The sequence below is a fragment of the Gadus morhua genome, chromosome 22, assembly GCF_902167405.1.
Source record: "Gadus morhua chromosome 22, gadMor3.0, whole genome shotgun sequence".
Taxonomy (NCBI): domain Eukaryota; kingdom Metazoa; phylum Chordata; class Actinopteri; order Gadiformes; family Gadidae; genus Gadus; species Gadus morhua.
This window is the reverse complement of record NC_044069.1, coordinates 15762872-15774776: the sequence shown is the minus strand read 5'-3', so window position 1 is coordinate 15774776 and position 11905 is coordinate 15762872. Positions and strand designations below refer to the sequence as shown.

Here is an 11905-nt window from a genome sequence, read left to right as displayed (position 1 = left end):
ACTCTCTCTCTCTCTCTTTCCGTCTCTTTCACTATATGTGTGTGTGTGTGTGTGTGTGTGTGTGTGTGTGTGAGTGTGTGTGTCCCTCTCTCTCTCTCTCTCTCTCTCTCTCTCTCTCTCTCTCTCTCTCTCTCTCTCTCTCTCTCTCTCTCTCTCTCTCTCTCTCTCTCTCTCTCTCTCTCTCTGGCATCCTGCCCCTCTGTCTCTCTCCCTCTCCCCTATCTTCACTATTCTCCCTCCCTCTCTGCTCTCTAAGTACGGTCTCTATCTATCTGCGATCCCTCTTGTCCTCCCCACACACATTTACCCTTTGCCTTTGGTTGTTGTTGCTGCTGCTGTGGTTGTTGTTGTTTTCATTTTTGTTTCCATGGCCCTCACCTTCCTCTTTATCTCCACCTGGCAGGGTGGTTCCCGTGGCGCCCGGGAGAGGAAGAAGACGGTGTCCTTCAGCAGGAGCCTGTCTGAGAGGAAGATCAGCGGTGCTGCCGACTGTATTCACTCCATGGTGGGCTGACATCTCCTCCCGTCTGTCTCCCTGTAGCACCTGCACACACACGCGCGCACACAGAAACGCACCCACGCACACATCAACACATACACGCGTGCATACACGTACGCACGCACCAACATACATACATCAACAAGCATGAGCCGACGCACACACACAAACGCAGGCAGCATGCCACTCACACACACACACACACACACACACACACACACACACACACACACACACACACACACACACACACACACACACACACACACACACACACACACACACACACACACACAAACACACACACACACACACACACACACACACACACACACACACACAAACAGCGAGGCATCAGAGGGAAAGATACAGATGTTGATGGATGGATGGATATTGACAGACAGACAGAAAGAGAGAGACATATATCGATGTTTATGTACTGCTATAAATCATGTCAGAGATGCTGTTATCCCACTGACAATGAATAAAATACAGAGTAGGGGTCATCGAGAGACAGGTAGCGGTTGGACTTAATCTTTCTAAAGTACATCGGGGAGATTGAATCGCTGGCCAAATCCTCCTAGCCTCTAGCCTGTATCGTCCTTGTTCCTAGGTGGAGGGCAGTGAACTGCGGAAGGTGAGGCCCAGCTCCAGGGTCTACCCACGCTACTACCTTCTGGACGCTGGGCTCCAGACCCTGTGCTGGGAGCCCTCCAAGAAGGAGTCGGACAAAGCCCGCATCACCCTGCCGTCCATTCGGGAGGTCAGTGTCTGGAACAGTCCTATAATTGAAGGCATTTCGGGACCTGTGGTTTGTTGATTTTCGAGCAAAAGGGCGTGGTGCAGAATGCATTGTATATCCAGCGGAGCCTCACTAAAGGTTAACAGACGCTCACTGATTCATACTACTGGCTTCAGGTACGGACGGGCCGCAACACGGAGATTTTCCGTACCAGCGGGCTCTACGAGCAAATCTCGGAGGACTGCGCCTTCTCCATCATCTACGGGGAGACGTACGAGAGCCTGGACCTGGTGGCCAACTCTGCAGAGGTGGCCAACATCTGGGTGTCGGGCCTCCGGTAGGACGCGCAGCAAAAAGGGGATAGTCTCAGTGGCTGGGACAGACCTACCCCCTTAAACTCATCTCGTATCGACCCCCCCCCCCCCCCCCCCCCCCCCCTCCCGCAGGTACCTGTTGCAGTACGGAAAGCACGCCCTGGACATGATCGCCACCAGTCGAGACAGCCTGCGCCTCGGCTGGCTGGAGCGGCTCTTCTCCTCGGGGGTCCGGAAGGACGAGTTGAGGGGGCGGGCGGACGACGCGGAGCCCGTGGTCCCCCTGCCGGCCGCCATCGCGCTCATCCAGAGCGTGAACCCCGCCGTGAGCGCGTGCAGAGCCGAGCACCGCTTCCACGAGGCCCTGAGGGTCCGCGGGAGGACGGGCGAGACGCCGGGGGTCCCCGAGCCGGTGAAGGAGAGCCGGTGGAAAGGCGGCAAGGGGAGCAAGAAGCCCGCGGGCCAGCAGGTCGCCAAGCAGGAGTTCATCGAGGTGTTCCACGACCTCTGCACCCGTCCCGAGATCTACTTCCTGCTGGTGCAGTTCGCGAGCAACAAGGAGTTCCTGGACACCAAAGACCTGATGAGGTTCTTGGAGGCGGAGCAGGGCATGGTTGATGTGGGTAGCGCAATCATACACACACACCGTTCGAACGTTTTGCACATGAATGACGCTTTTTGATTCCCCAACTCTTCTAACTCTCCCCTTCCCTGATTCTGCCCCGATCGATCCTTCTGACTAGGTGAGCGAGGATGCCAGCCTGGAGGTCATCCAATCCCACGAGCCGTCGGAGGAGGCTCGGCAGCAGGGCTGGCTGTCATTGGACGGCTTCACCAACTACCTCAACTCGACGGCGTGCCACCTGTTTGACAGCGAGCACAGCGCCGTGTGCCAGGACATGAGCCAGCCCCTGTCCCACTATTACATCAACGCGTCCCACAACACGTACCTGATCGAGGACCAGCTCCGCGGGCCCTCCAACCTGTCCGGGTACGTCCGGGCCCTCAAGATGGGCTGCCGCTGTGTGGAGCTGGATGTCTGGGACGGCCCCGGGGAGGAGCCTGTGGTCTACACGGGACACACCCAGACCCCGCCGCTGGCCTTTCCGAGCGTCCTGGAAGTGATCGGGCGGTTCGCGTTCGTGGCGTCCGAGTATCCGTTGATCCTGTGCGTGGAGAACCACTGTTCTCTCCGGCAGCAGCGCGTCATGGGGACGCATCTGGTCCAGATCCTCGGGGAATGGTTGCACACCGACCCCCCCTCCGAGGGGGAATGGTACCTTCCGTCGCCGGACTCGCTGAAGCGTCGGATCCTGCTGAAGGCGCAGAAGTGCGGGCCGGGATCGGAGGCAGCGGACGGGGAGGTGAGCGAGGAGGACGAAGGCGAGGAGATCGGTCGGAGGATAAGAGCGGACAAAAACAGCAGTTTGCGGGAGAGCTCCGACGGCGGCAGCGAAAGAGAACCGGGACAGAAGAGCCTGCCGGGCTCTCCCGTCTCCGCCCTCACTCCTCCGCTCTCCCCGCTGCTCCCCCCCCCTCCTAAGCACCACCCGCTGCTGAAGGAGCTCTCCGACCTCGTGTCGCTCTGCCGCTCGGTGCGCTTCGCAGACTTCCAGACGTCGTCGCGGAGCCAGAAGCCCTGGGAGCTGTGCTCCTTCCACGAGGCGCTGGCGGTGCGCCTCGCCTGCGAGAGCCCCGGGGACTTTGTGAACCACAACAAGCGGCTCCTGTCCCGGGTGTACCCCAACCCCATGCGCGTGGACTCCAGCAACATGAACCCCCAGGACCTCTGGAAGTGCGGGTGCCAGATCGTGGCGATGAACTACCAGACGGCCGGTTTGATGATGGACATGAACACGGCCTGGTTCAGGCAGAACGGGAGCTGTGGGTATGTGCTGCGTCCGGCCATCATGAGGCAGGAGGTCTCCTATTTCAGCGCCAACACCAGAGAGATGGTGCCCGGTGTGGCGCCGCAGCTGCTCCACGTGAAGGTGCGTGCAGACATAAGCAGGCTGAGTAATAACGACCAACGTAAGGCAGAGCTATGGTTAGCGTAGCATTCACAGTGTTGTCTGTAGGGCATGGCACAAAAAAAAATCCACAGAGTGGATTTTGTTTGTGAAATACACAAATATCACTTTCAGTGATCTGCCAAAATAATTGGGGCTGTCATAAAAGGGTTCCATTGATTTATTAACATTTTAGGTTTACCATATTTTCTAAATGAAACATTTTTACCAGTTAGATATCATGATTTAAATCCTGTGCAGAACAGGGATATGACTAAAGGGTACCAAACTGGATCCGTTGAAGTGAAACAGACAGTATGTGACCGGGCCCCTCCAGGTGATCAGCGGGCAGAACCTGCCCCGGCCCCTGGGCTCGGGGGCCAAGGGGGACGTGGTGGAGCCCTACGTCTACGTGGAGATCCACGGCATCCCGGCCGACTGCGCCGAGCGCCGCACCCGCACCATGACCCAGAACGAGGGGCACCCCATCTTCGACGAGAGCTTTGAGTTCCAGATCAACCTGCCCGAGCTGGCCATGGTCCGCTTCGTGGTGCTGGACGACGACTTCATCGGCGACGACTTCATAGGTTCGCTTCCCGGGCCTTCCTTGTTCCCTAACCCTGTACCCCCTGCTCATTTTCTGTATTTCTGTGTTCCCTGATATTGAAGCTTACCCTTTATTCATGTTTTATATAATCACGACTATTGGTCCGATGTGTTTTTTGTATTATTTGTCTTTTTAGTGATCCACTGTACAGCACCCTGGTCAGTTATGCTGTGTGTAAATCTGCTTTATAAATTAAATTGACTTGCTTACTCCCCTTTTCTCTGAAAACACTTTAAATCACGCGACCGGAGAAAAAAGAAAAGAAAAAGTGCTTCCTATAGTTAAGTCTAAAAGTGCAGTGTGGTTTCCCTCAAGGTCCCGGTGCCATGTGTTGAAATGGAAACTCTCCCTGGTCCTGACAGGTCAGTACACCATCCCCCTGGAGTGTGTCCAGCCGGGCTACAGGCACGTCCCGCTGCAGTCGCTCACGGGCGAGGAGCTTCCGCACGCCCGGCTCTTCGTCCACGTGGCGCTGTCCAACCGCCGGGGCGGGGGCAAGCCTCAGAAGAGGGGTCTGTCGGTGCGCAAGGCCCGGAAGGGGCGGAGCTACGCCGCGCTGAGGGACCTGGGCGTCCGCGCGGTGGACGAGGTGTTCAAGACTGCCGCCCCTCTGCTCAGAGAGGCCACGGACCTGAGGGAGAACATGCAGGTGAAGAGGAGGAGGAGCCATGGTGTTCACACGGTTGAGACGGCGTTTGGTGTTTCAGTGCTGATTAGCCGTTAGACGCCGTTTTGAAAATGGGCCTCTTCTGACATCACAAGTGGGCGTGTCCGCCTAGATGTGTGCCGGATAGATCGGTCTACCAGCCTAACACAGTGGACTGTAGCAAACGTTGCTGATCTAGCCGTCATACATCTAGGTGGACACGCCCACTTGTGATGTCAGAAGAGGCTGAATAACCCTAACCCTTCAAAACGGCTTGTTACGGCTACACTCACGCCTGGTGGTATAATACGTCACCTTTAATGTGTTGTCCCTGTCCAAACATATCTGTAGTGACTCATATAATGGCAGTTAGAGACACAAATCTAGTATAGAAAAATAACAAAAAAAAAGAGGCAACATTTTGTCATGGTTGGATGATTAAATGATGAAACCATCGCTCTCATTTCCTCTGCGGTTGCTGCCTTTGGACTCATGTTCAGTAAAAAGTGAAGCCTCACGCTTGGCTCGCGAGGGGAAAGAACTCCTCGGAAAGCGTCTGTGTTTTCAGACCGCCTCGGCACCCACGCCTTAAGCAGCTCAACCGATCAGTCGGAGAGGCTGATCGATAGGCCGTCCGATCAATGAGCCCACGGGGAGGCGAGCGGCGAGGGGCGGAAGGAAGCCAAGCGTCTGGGAGGGGGAAGGGGCGTCATTGGCCTTTCCACGTTTAAATCAGCGCTTGTTTCTTTTAAACGATTGATCTGGTTTGCCATCGATCCGCACAGACCCCTTTGAGACCCTGCCAAGTCTGTTGGTACATTTATTTATTTATATATATAGATATGTATTTATTTATATATTTTTCACTAAAAATCAAAATGAGAGGATCAGATCCGACTGCATATTTGTAACCCAACGTCATTGTCTCCCCCCCCCCAGACCTCGGTGGTGGTGTTCAGGGAGCTGTGCGGGGTGCCGGCGGTGGCCAACCTCATGCAGTGCGTGCGGGGCCTGGCCTCCTGCGTGGCGGGGCCCGACGGGAGCCCCCTGCTGCTGTTCGACCTGCGCGACGACTACCCCGCCCTAGAGCCCCAGGGGCCCCTCCCCGACGTGCTGCGGAAGGTGGTCTCCGCCTTCGAGATGGTGACTGTTTCACTTTACCTTCCCTCCCCTCCCTCCCCCCCAGCCCCTCACCCGTGACATGCTGGCATTCTGCTCCCGCCTCTTCCTCCCTGCATCCCTTGCTCTGGACCTCTCCCACGCTCTAATTCTTGTTCCCCGGCTCCCTCGGCCAATCAGCATTGGTCGTTCCCCACAGACACTCCCCCCCTGCGTTATGGTCTGGGAGATGTGATGCGAGCGAGCGCTGTGTTCTTTTGCCAGAATCGATCTCTCGTCGCACAGCTGGCCGTTTTTTTTCCCGTGTAATCCGACGTTGCGCGAAACGAATCTCCAGGATTTCATTTCGATAGATCCCGCCGTCCCTGGGATGGGTGTCTCCAAGGCATCGGCAATTTGGAGACACTGTGAAAGGAAGAGAGAGCATTAGTGTGGATGTGTGTGTGTGTGTGTGTGTGTGTGTGTGTGTGTGTGTGTGTGTGTGTGTGTGTGTGTGTGTGTGTGTGTGGTGTCGGTGCATGTGTGTGTGCACGTGTAGAGGAGACCAGCAGCACTCATAATCAACACTCTTGCTATGCGTATTTGGAGCAGCCAGATACACACGCTGCCATGGAGATGAATGGGGGTCCTTCTGCTCCTTCTATTAGGTTATGATTAAGATCTTCATGTATAATATGTGACACTTTAATTTAGCCAGAGCATTTCCTCACTGCAGCAGCTGCAGCAGCCTGCGGATTGCCTTCATGGCTGGATTGAATGTTCGCAATAAGAGAGGCTGTTGTGCGCACGTGTTAGTGCACGTGTTTGTGTATATATTGTGTATGTTTATGTGTTTGTTAGCCTCTGTGTTTGAGTGTATCATTTATATTGGTGTGTTGGTGTGTTTGTGCTTGTGTGTGTGTGTGTGTGAATCTGACTATGTGTGTGTGTGTCTGTATGTGTGTGTGTGTGTGTGTGTGTGTGTGTGTGTGTGTGTGTGTGTGTGTGTGCATGCGTGTGTCTGTTTGTGTGTGTGTTTGAGTGTGCACCCCTGTGTGTGTGTGTGTGTGTGTGTGTGTGTGTGTGTGTGTGTGTGTGTGTGTGTGTGTGTGTGTGTGTGTGTGTGTGTGTGTGTGTGTGTGCATGGCTCCCTGTGCAAACAACCACATGTCCAGCCGCTGGGATCAGAGTTGGGATTGCCCGGGCTTTCTTAGAATACGATTAGCATACAATTTAACGTAATTTGGTTAAACGGATTCCACACTCCCCTCTGAAGCCTGACACGGGCTGGTGCAGGGGTTGGCCAAAGACACAGCCGGGTAACGGTGTGCGGTTGTGTGTGCTGATGTGCACCAGTACTTTAGCAGTTAATTCTCATTTGTCAAACACCATCTTTTTCTTTCGCATGGGCGGGGTCGTGTCCCAGCAGACTGAGGTAAGAGGAGGTGGAGTTTTAATCAGCCAGATGTCCCAGGTGTCATCAGGGATGTGTGTGTCGGGTGTGTGTGTGTGTGTGTGTGTGTGTGTGTGTGTGTGTGTGTGTGTGTGTGTGTGTTCACAGTTATTTTTAGAGGTGCTTGTCACATTCAACTCAGGGTCGGCCCTTGCGATTAGATTCGCTTTAATTAGTCGTTAAAAATAATAGCTGTCACTTATTGAGCTGTGGTGGACTGACCAATCAACAGAGAGCAAATACAAATAACCTGGATAGCATTATTGAAACAACAAACATTGTCAAGATTATCCTACCCCAAAATATGTGTTTGTGTTCCTCGCTGAGCTGCAAAGTATACACTGAGCACTGCTCTTCTGCCTCAGTGTTTCTAATAGAATCCATTAAACCCACAGATGGTCCAGGCCAGCCGAGCTGTGGTCGAGCTGTCTGACGGAATCTATGAGAGGATCCTTCACATACAGACCACAGGTGGGTGTGTGTGTGTGTGTGAGGTTAGCTTCTGTGTGTGTGTGTGTGTGTGTGTGTGTGTGTGTGTGTGTGTGTGTGTGTGTGTGTGTGTGTGTGTGTGTGTGTGTGTGTATGTGTATGTGTCTGTGTGTGTGTGTGGGAACCGACCAGGCAGTGCTCATTAAAGCCACGGTTCAGCTCACCGTTGAGAAAACTCGCCCCCACGCTGTCCTCAGCGGGGGGGGAGAGAGAGAGAGAGAGAGAGAGAGAGAGAGAAAGTGTGCAGCAGTGTGTTAGCACAGCTTCATGCTTTCTTGCTGTCCTCCCCTTGCAACCTCTCAATTTCTTCCTGTTCCTTATCTACTGATTGCCTCCCTCACTTCCTCTAAGTCTTGTGTGCTCCACCATGTCTCTCTCTCTCTCTCTCTCTCTCTCTCTCTCTCTCTCTCTCTCTCTATTTCGAGGGTTATCCGTTCTCTGCTGCTGTACAATTGGCTCTCCCGGTTCAAAGCCACCGCCGGTTACCCCAATGTCACTGGAGAAGATTACGTGACCCCCCCATGCGTTTGGGACAGATCCAGGCTATGGATGTGCCCACAATGCCCTCCAATGAATCGGCCAGTCCAGTCTTAACCACCACAGCCACCGGTTGCCAAGTCCTCTGGAACTAAGCGGTTGTGTTGTCTGTAAGCAGATGCATGTTTATGTGCGATTTCCTCGTACTGGATTTCTCTCCGGGTTGACCCTTCATTATCGCCAGACGGCCGTCGCCATGGTGATAATAAAAACAGCTCTCATGCACTTTTAGCTCATGTCACCTGAAGTATCTTATAGAGAAGCTAATTGAATCGGAGACGCTCCCTGCTGCATACGATCAAGTGTCAAATGGTCTGAAGATGTGGTGGTCTGCTTAGCCCCTGTGAAGACAGAGCCATGGGCTTATGGAAATGAGCATGGGGGCCCCCTAGAACCGCCACAGCAATCTAAAGCGGCCTTGCAGCATCCCTGTCCTCCGTGGAGCACAACAGGGACGATTGTGACCAGGTTAGGATGGATGGATGAGGTGGGCGGCGGAGAGGCTGCTGGGAGATCATTCAGTCACAGAAGGAAACGGTGGAATGACTGGTATGGCGCGGGGTGAATGAATGGTACCTCGCCCTCGGAATGTATGGGGGACGTATAGGAATGTGTCTCGGGTTCACAGAGGTGGACTGGGTCTGTTTCCGCAGCCACAGCACATCACTGGTACTGTAGAATAAGGACCCCTGGTACTGTAGAATAAGGATCACTGGTTTTGAATGATTTCGATCACTGGTACTGGATTCTAAGGATCACTGGTAATGTGGGATAGCGGGTATTACAGAATAAGGACGGCTGGTGTTGTACCATAAGGATGGCTGGTGTTGTTGAAATAGGATGGCTGGCGTCATAAATAGTATTGTTAAATAAGGATTGCTGATCTTCTGTATTAGGGATGCCAAAAGTAAAAACCTGTTTTTATTTATGCACCTAATTTCCCTTTGCACAGTGGAATGTATATCAGTTGTCGCGGTGGCAGCTTTGGCAAAAGGCATTGTTAGCCTTTTCCTCTCTGGCATGGTGTCGGATTCGTTTTTTTGTCAAACGCTACGAGGCATCTTTATATACCAGCAAGCAGTAGGCACACCAAGGCAGCCCCGAACAAAAGCATGATCGATGTCGGTTTGTTTGACAGGGAAATAGCTTTGCACACTAGAACACGCGCACATACACACACACACACACACACACTCACACACCGTAATGGCACAGAGGCTCAAGGTTGCCAGGCAACCACAGCAATGAGTATTTTTCCGGCAACCACTAAGTGTGTGTGTGTACTGAGCTGGAGAGCCGGGAGAATTGTGTGTTGCAGGTGAATGCTTGTTGCTTTTACTTTGGAGACATTTCCTTGTTGTGTGTTATGTGTCTGTGCACTTGTTGACGCCAGAACTCCTCCCCCTCCCTCCCCCACCCCACCGAGCAGTTATTGCTCATGAGCCCTGCGTGAACTCAATCCCACGGTTCCCATGGTAACCCCGACAAGGTGGCCTGGATGGCCCAGCATGTGGCGGCAGAACGCCACACACCTCCACCCCCCCCCCCCCCCATCCATCGCTGCCCCGCGGCTCACGTGACGGGGGGGTCCCCGTCCGACGCCGACCCCACCGCTCCCAGAAGAACGGCGGCGCTGCCTTCAGGTTCTATGTCACACCGTTCATTCTGGTTCTCCTCATGCACAGCCATGGAGTACCATGAGAAGCTTCAGGAGCTGGTGGTCCGAGAGGGCCAGAGGGGTCGCAAGGTCAGCCGGGCGCTGGAGAGCTTCAGCTGGAACATCACGCTGCTCAAGGTCGGGGCACACACACACAGACACGCGCACACACACACACACACACACACACACACGCACACACACACGCACACAAACAGCCCCCGCCAAAAGGGTTAGCGGTGACGTCGCCCTACAGTGGGTCGCTCATGTCTTCCTCCCTCTCTGCTGACGTCTCCTCTCCACTCTAACCCCCCCCCCCCCCCCCCCCCCCCAGGGCCAGGCAGACCTGCTGAGGCAGGCCAAGGCGGAGGTGCGTGAGAACATGAAGCAGGTCCACTGCGCCGCTCTCACCAGCAGCCTGACCAAGAAGGGCTCGGCCGTGGGGCCGGGGGGGGGCAGCCTGGGCCGCACCCGCTCGCTGCCCCAGTGCCGCCAACCCCTCACCGCCCCCGTCGGCGCCTCCACCCCCGGCCCCACCAGGGGGAGAGGGCCGTTGCCGTAGCAACACCCCCCCCCGCACACCACATACTCAACACACACACACACACCACCCCCCCCCCCCTGAGTACTTAACGGCAGCAGTATATTAGTAGTTATGGTTGATTACTGAGGGGGGGGGGGGGGGGGGGAGAAGATAATAGGACATCAGCATCTTCGTGTCGGCAGTCACAAGCCATAGAGACGATAGCCATATTATTGTGTATGTTGCCACGGAAACTGTACCTGCGATGCTTTATCTCTCTGAATATAGAGACTATTAAAAACTGTTCACCTGATGGTAATCTCTCATGGTAGGAGAGCCACTGTCCAAAATAAGAACATTTTAAGTCAGCCCGTTGAGAATAAATGTACTGATTGTTGTGAAAATGTAAACAATGGCTTTGTTGATCGCCCCTTCAGAGCAATGGAGTCGTATCTTCGTATACCCCCCCCCCCCCCCCCCCCCCCCACACACTGTTGCGCTTCAGCAAGTACAGAAAGTGAAGTGGCAAAGTCATCCTTCTGGCCATGCTCAGAACGACACAAGTCTCAGAAGTGGCGAACCCACTTGTGATTTGACATGTTCACTGTCTGAGTTCCTCTCAGCTGTAAGGTTTAGAGCTGGCACATAAGACTCTCAGTGGGTGAGCCGCATCAAGCATTTTAAAGACTGTGCCGGGAATCCAATGTGAAACCACTCTGGTTTTAGTTTCGGCTGAACAAAATGTGGTTAACAGTATGCAAATTATTATAAATGTGACTTTCTGGTGACGTTTCTCAATGCATTGATATCGGGTTGCATCCAATTGTTGCACAAAAAATAATTGAACAAAAAAAAAGGTACCAAATGATTCTATTTTTTCTAAATTCACATAAATTGAGGACCTCTACCGAGGTCTGCCTATGGGGAACTAGACCTTGCACCGAGATCGAGATTGCTGTCCCACAGTCACCAAGTTATTCTATTTTTTTGTAGACAAAGAACATATACATAACTTATTTGTAATAGATAAATGGTTCAATGTACCGTCATGTGTACGTGAAAGGTTATATTGTCATCATCTGCACCCAGTCTGTACGGAAATAAACTAGCTTTTAAGTATTGTTGAGTTTGTGGTCACTCAATCTACAGGAAAGGTTTTACTGCTTAACTGACCAGTTTGTAGAAGGCAAAATCCAGCGCAATACAAGTGATCTTTGTATACAAGTCAGTTTTAATGGTGATTCTTATTCTCAATTATTTGTCGGTCATAATCCCAGAGCTGCATCCATTTGCATTCCCATTAATACCTTGACATTTACTACAATGCAGTG

The 11905-nt window shown here is 53.3% G+C and overlaps 1 protein-coding gene across 2 annotated transcripts in view; it reads left to right on the top strand.

Moving 5' to 3' along the window:
• Nucleotides 1–11695, top strand: part of LOC115536364 (inactive phospholipase C-like protein 2) — a 23925-nt gene extending 12230 nt beyond the window's left edge. Inside the window, exons 2-12 of one of the 2 annotated variants that reach the window (XM_030348170.1) lie at nt 404–505; nt 1113–1262; nt 1418–1578; nt 1688–2174; nt 2299–3546; nt 3902–4151; nt 4534–4820; nt 5757–5960; nt 7764–7839; nt 10080–10189; nt 10386–11695. In XM_030348170.1, the coding sequence (XP_030204030.1) occupies nt 404–505; nt 1113–1262; nt 1418–1578; nt 1688–2174; nt 2299–3546; nt 3902–4151; nt 4534–4820; nt 5757–5960; nt 7764–7839; nt 10080–10189; nt 10386–10613 (3303 nt within the window). In that variant the 3' untranslated portion in view covers nt 10614–11695. The remainder of the gene's footprint in view (nt 1–403; nt 506–1112; nt 1263–1417; nt 1579–1687; nt 2175–2298; nt 3547–3901; nt 4152–4533; nt 4821–5756; nt 5961–7763; nt 7840–10079; nt 10190–10385) is intronic. The other variant, XM_030348169.1, reaches the window with a different exon arrangement.
• Nucleotides 11696–11905: the final 210 nt, after the last annotated feature.